General features: G+C 40.3%; 1 protein-coding gene across 1 annotated transcript in view; it reads right to left on the reverse strand.

Annotated features, from left to right (window-relative positions):
• The window catches only part of nol11 (nucleolar protein 11), a 32,833-nt gene extending 27,066 nt beyond the window's left edge, over positions 1 to 5,767 (reverse strand). The window contains exons 1-4 of the mRNA XM_061922860.2: positions 5,574 to 5,767; positions 2,521 to 2,634; positions 2,370 to 2,426; positions 2,117 to 2,265 (exon numbers count right to left, since the gene is read on the reverse strand). Coding sequence (XP_061778844.2) covers positions 2,117 to 2,265; positions 2,370 to 2,426; positions 2,521 to 2,634; positions 5,574 to 5,720 — 467 coding nt within the window. The 5' untranslated portion in view covers positions 5,721 to 5,767. The remainder of the gene's footprint in view (positions 1 to 2,116; positions 2,266 to 2,369; positions 2,427 to 2,520; positions 2,635 to 5,573) is intronic.
• Between the last annotated feature and the right edge of the window lie 721 nt (positions 5,768 to 6,488).

Consider the following 6,488-nt stretch of genomic DNA (forward strand, 5'->3'; position numbering starts at 1 on the left):
CACTACCTCCTCGATCGACATTTTACAATCAAGCAAAAAGCGACAAAAATGCAAGAAAGACCGCAAAATATGAACGCAAAGGTTTAAAAACACCCACAATCTGATATATCAGTTTTCTGCATAACTTTGTTGTAAAAATCTGCTTTAGTGTCTGTTCTCGACACCCGTGTTTTAGGCTGGCTGCTCTGGAAACAAACCCCGCCCATACTGCTTGGTGCCTCGTCTGCCTGGAGCTGTTGTGACAAAGATTACCGTAATAACCCTCATATTAGGGCTGGGCGATATATCAAGTTAGTAAGATATATCGATATATTTTCAAACAAGATATGAATTAAGAAAATATCGTAATATCGATATAATTTATTTCACGTTAAAATGACCAAACGCCGCTTATTTGTTGTGTTCCTTGTTCTCCCCCACTCATGGGCTACTAAACCCCTCCCCTTCCTCCTTCCAAGACCTGCTTGCATGTATAAGAACATCCATGATTGGTTGGTTGTTTACTATGAGTAACGATTGGTTGAGATTAGGCCAATTAGAGGCAAGATAGGGCGGGTCATCGAACCAGGAAGAGAAATCACAACAGACATCCCAAATGATGACGAGAGTCGTAAAAGAGAAGAGCAATTTTTATATTAAAAACTAGTGGAAGATGGCACAGGGATTTTCTTCTTTAGATTTTTCTTTTAGCGATGTAGACGACATCCAGGAAACCCACAATGCGTCTACTTGGCCACATTTGGACAAATATATGCGTCTGGATAAAACATTCATTTGAGTTGTTTACCATGTAGGCCCAAATCAAAACTGTTCTCGAGTTGCCAATTTGCACATTTCGCATGAGAAATGCTGCCAAAAAGATATTATTTGCACAGCTATGTTATTTATTTTACGTGGAAAGAATATTTTTCTATTTTATTTATGTTACGTAATTCTGTGCTACTTAACAGTTTATTTTCTGTGCTGTTAATACCCATCTTGACTAACTGGGTTAATAAAAGTGCCACTGACTGTTTACAGTACAGTTGTCATTCACTTCAATTTCAGTGAATCTCGCTCAAAAATTATTATCTTCATATGTATACTTTCACCGGAAACTATAGCGAGATATATATCGAATATCGAGTTTAAGTAAAAATATATCGAGATGCACTTTTTCCCTTGTGGATCATTAAAGTGTGTCTAATGCAGTGGTTCTTAACCTGGGTTCGATCGAACCCCTGGGGTTCGGTGAGTCGGCCTCAGGGGTTCGGCGGAGGTCAAAACACACCCGACTCATCGTGTAAATACAAACTTCTCCCTATCGGCGTATTACGGATACGGCAACTGACTGGTTTGCAGGTGTGTAATTTGTTGTGAGTTTATGCACTGTGTTGGTTTTGTTGTTTGAACAAGGTGATGTTCATGCACGGTTCATTTTATGCTCCAGTAAAAAAAACATGCTAACACTTTAGTATGGGGAACATTAATTAGTTGCTTATTAACATGCAAATTAGTAACATATTGGCTCTTAACTAGTCATTATTAAGTACTTATTAATGCCTAAATTAAGTCGTTGTTACTTAGAATATGCTCCCCATACTAAAGTGTTACCAAAAACATATAACTTTGTCTTGAATTTGAAAAATTTGTATTTATTTTTTTTCACTAAAGAAGTGTTTGGTAAATGCGCATCTGAAACTGGTGGGGTTTGGTACCTCCAACAAGGTTAAGAACCACTGGTCTAATGTCTAAGTCCAAATCGCCCAGCCTTACCGTATATCACCCAAAAGCGCAATTCCAACCATTGAAATACTTTCTATAGCTCAAGGTAAATTTAAAACAGAACTGCACATCATAATGGCAGCTACAGTTTCGACGTTAAAGGTACAAAAAAAAATTCCGGAAACATCCGGAGAGCCGGATTGAAAATCTAAAGGGGGCGTATGCCGTACTTTAACGTGAAAACTTCAAATAGATACTAAAATTTAAATGTACTCAATGTACTAAAATATGTGATGCACTGAGACCGCATTGATTGAACTGCCAGGTGAAAAGGAAACAGTACCTATCCAACAATGTCAATCAAAAGGGAGCATCATCTTTGTAAAAGGGGGGTATGTAAAGTTTATGTAACCTGATGGTTTCATCTGCAGCCAAAACTTCCTCAATGGTTTGCTGAGGAGCGGAGAGGAGAGAATCAAGAAGTCTCACAGCTCCTCTCTGGAACAAGACCACTGGATCTCCTCCGACAACACAGTGGACCCTCCAAATGTTAGATGACACCTGGACACAACACAACGGATTCAAACTAAATGCTTAAATCTAGAACGTTCCTATCTAGAAACAAACAGATTTTTGAGGAAGGCACAAATCAAGTTGACGCTTACAGTTGCTTTGAATGTCTTATCCAGGGCAACGTCTTCTTCCTTCCATATCCTGATCACCTGAAAAGCATATAATAGATACAATAGTAGATATCACATCTGGATGGATCTAAATACATGGAACGTGTGAAAGGTACAGGTAAGTTGTGCTCACCGTATTGTCTGTGACAGTCACATATTCTTTAGCGTGTGTGTTGTAGACTGCTGGACAGGTCAAACAGTTGCCTTGTTTCACAGTCCAGCTCCCCAGTGGCTTCTGGTCTGAAACCTGACACAAGCACAACAATAAAGGTGTGTTCACATTATATGTACTCCCATACTCTGGTCCAGAAAAAACTATTTTAGTGTGGTCTGGTTAGCACCCCCCCTTGTATATTATCGGTATCGGTTTCAAAAAGTAAAATTTATGACTTTTAGTAGGGAGAAGTACAGAGCGTCAATAAACCTTAAAGGCACTGCCTTTGCGTGCCGGCCCAATCACATGACATCTACGGATTTTCACACACACAAGTGAATGCAAGGCATACTTGGTCAACAGCCATACAGATCACACTGAGGGTGGCCGTATAAACATCTTTAACACTGTTACAAATACGCACCACACTGTGAACCCACACCAAACAAGAATGACAAACACATTTCGGGAGAACATCCGCACCGTAACGCAACATAAACACAACAGAACCCCTTGCAGCACTAACTCTTCCGGGACACTACAATATACACCCGCTACCCCCCCAACACACACACACCTCAACCCCGCCCCCCTTAAGCTCTCTCAGGGAGAGCATGTCCCAAATTCCAAGTTGCTGTTTTGAGGCATGTTAAAAAAAAAAAATGCACTTTGTGACTTCAATAATAAATATGGCAGTGCCATGTTGGCATTTCCATAACTTGAGTTGATTTATTTTGGAAAACCTTGTTACATTGTTTGATGCATCCAGCGAAGCATCACAACAAAATTAGGCATAATGTGTTAATTCCACGACTGTATATATCGGTATCGGTGGATATCGGAATCGGTAATTAAGAGTTGGACAATATCGGCAAAAAAGCCATTATCGGACATCCCTACTTTACACATATATATATTTTGAATTATTTTTTAGTTGCTTTATTGAGTTTACAACACCCTGGCGCTGTTTTGGCCTGTTCCTGTACTTGTTTTTATTATTATTATTTATTTGATTGTATGTAAATGTTGATTATTATAAGCAGTGTTGGGACTAACGCGTTACAAAGTTAGTTTCGGCGGTAACTAGAAATCTAACGCGTTATTTTTTATATTCAGTAACTCAGTTACCGTTGCTACATGATGCGTTACTGCGTAATTTTATGTTATTTTTTATGTAATATCGGCTAGAAACTGAGGATCTGAGTGTGTTTTATTGCAGCGAAGCAGTGACGTGCTTCTGATTCTTCCTCTGCGCTCTGTGTGTGTCTGGGTGTGGGTGGGAAGGGTAGGGGAGGGGGGTGCGCAATACAACGTAAACCGTTGGCCAACCAAAAAGTAACCACAGAACACTATACGACTATACGGTATAGTGTTCTGTGGTTACTTTTTGGTTGGCCAAGCGGACGTGACGACAGGCTGTCCTCACTCAGGTCTGCACGGACCGGGAGGGGGCGTGCCTTTAGTCCGGCTGGAAATCGGGAGAAATTTGGAGAATGGTTGTCCCGGGGAGAGGCACTGAAATTCGGGAGGGTTGGCAAGTATGAGATATTCTCACTTCTTTTCTTTTGTTGAGCACAAAGAAAATAACATTTTAGTTAAATGTAAGTTGTGTCTTGGATCAAAGATCCCGTCTACTGCCCAAAACAACAATTCAAATCTGCCTGGTTAGGCTCTGTGTATGTCACGTGTGCCTTCCTTAGGTGAAGCCGGGTTTACAGCTATGTTGTTGATTGATTGAAACTTTTATTAGTAGATTGCACAGTACAGTACATATTCCGTACAATTCACCACTAAATGGTAACACCCGGATACGTTTTTCAACTTGTTTAAGTCCACTTAAGTCCACTTAAATTGATTCATGATACAGATATATACTATCAAATATATACTAACATCATAATACAGTCATCACACAAGATAATCATCAGTGTATATACATTGAATTATTTACAATCCGGGGTGTGGGATATGGAGGGGGGCTGGGGGGGGTTATGTTTGGTTGGTATCAACACTTCTGTCATCAACAATCAGCATCATCAGAGAAATGGACACTGAAACAGTGTAGGACTGACTTGGTAGGATATGTATAGCAAGTAGTGGACACAGAGAGAGAGATCAGAAAGTATAAGAAAAAGCGTCTACATTTGATTATTTACAATCCGAAGAGGTATTATGTGGAAGGGAGGGTGTTAGTTTAGGGTTGTAGTTGCCTCGAGGTGTTCTGTTAGTGCGGTTTTGAAGGAGGATAGAGATGCCCTTTATTTTACACCTCTTGGGAGTGCATTCCATATTGAAGTGGAATAGAAAAAGAATGAGTTAAGACCTTCGTTAGTTCGGAATCTGGGTTTAACGTGGTTAGTGTTATTATGCTGTTTGTTACTTATGTATGTTATGTTGCAGCTATTTAAAATAGTTTTGTCAATTTGTTCTGGCCTGAAATAAATTGGCCCTTTGAAACATATCTTTGTCTTTGTGTGTTGTATGTAGACCACATAGCTTAGCAGAGTTCAGTGATGCAAATGCATGTCAAGTTGATCCACATTTTATTATTCTCCAGTGCAATAACAGTATTGAAATGAAGGCTAAAAGGGCATTAACGGGAGCTTTAAAAAAAAAAGTAGAAGTAACTAAATAGTTACTTTTCACAGTAACGCATTAATTTTTGGTGTAAGTAACTGCGCTACTTTTGAAATAAAGTAACTGTAACTAGTTACTGGTTTTCAGTAACCAACCCAACAATGATTATAATTAACGATTTAAAAAAATCTAAAAAAAAAATTAAAAAAAAATAGCTAGCCGTTTCTGTAGCATGGCAAATGCGACCTTAACCTCTAAACACCCTTTATTACCTCACATAAAACATTATTACCACAGCTGCTGAAATAAGTTAGGTTTTTCCGGTTGTTTGTTTGTATTTTTGCAAAAAAGAAGCGAAGTTGCCAACGCGAGTTGAGCGTGACGTACTGCCCTGTTGTTGCTAACTAGCGAGCTAGTCGTCGCTAATAAAAAACCCTCAAAACGTTACAATGTACCTTATAAAGAGTCACACATCTGTTGGAGTCGGTGACGATGACATGGTCGCTGTCCCTCTCCTCTTCAATGCCCTGAATGCCGGAATTTGACAGACTGGGGGACGAAACGAGTCCACACAACGTGTATGCTTCATACAGCGCCGCCATGTTGGACTAGAAGGGGATGACGGAGATCTCGCGAGACTAGAAGAAACCTCGCGGCAGAGTTGAACGTCCAAAGCAGAAAGCACACAAAGGGTGGGCGACATAGACATCTTATAAGTAGACGCAGCATCGAGCGCTACTGCCTACTGGCGCTGACGAGACGCGGGGCCACCATGTTGGAGTGGTGATCCGCTCCACTCAGTGCAATTCATTTGGCAGGAGCAATGAACTGTCAGCGCATTTAATTCGTTTTCCTCACTGAATACCACTGACTTTCACGCGTTTTTTTGTCATTGATTGATTGAAACTTTTATTCGTAGATTGCACTGTGAAGTACATGTTCCGTAAAATTGACCACTAAATGCGTCATCTATGTTGCTGCTTCTTGATCTTAGCGCTGCTTTCGATACCGTCGATCATAATATTTTATTAGAGCGTATCAAAACACGTATTGGTATGTCAGACTTAGCCTTGTCGTGGTTTAACTCTTATCTTACTGACAGGATGCAGTGCGTCTCCCATAACAATATGACCTCGGAGTATGTTAAGGTAACGTGCGGAGTCCCCCAGGGTTCAGTTCTTGGCCCTGCACTCTTTAGTATTTACATGCTGCCGCTAGGCGACATCATACGCAAATACGGTGTTAGCTTTCACTGTTATGCTGATGACACCCAACTCTACATGCCCCTAAAGCTGACCAACACGCCGGATTGTAGTCAGCTGGAGGCGTGTCTTAATGAAATTAAACAATGGATGTCCGCTAACTTTTTG

The sequence above is a fragment of the Nerophis lumbriciformis genome, linkage group LG27, assembly GCF_033978685.3.
Source record: "Nerophis lumbriciformis linkage group LG27, RoL_Nlum_v2.1, whole genome shotgun sequence".
NCBI lineage: Eukaryota > Metazoa > Chordata > Actinopteri > Syngnathiformes > Syngnathidae > Nerophis > Nerophis lumbriciformis.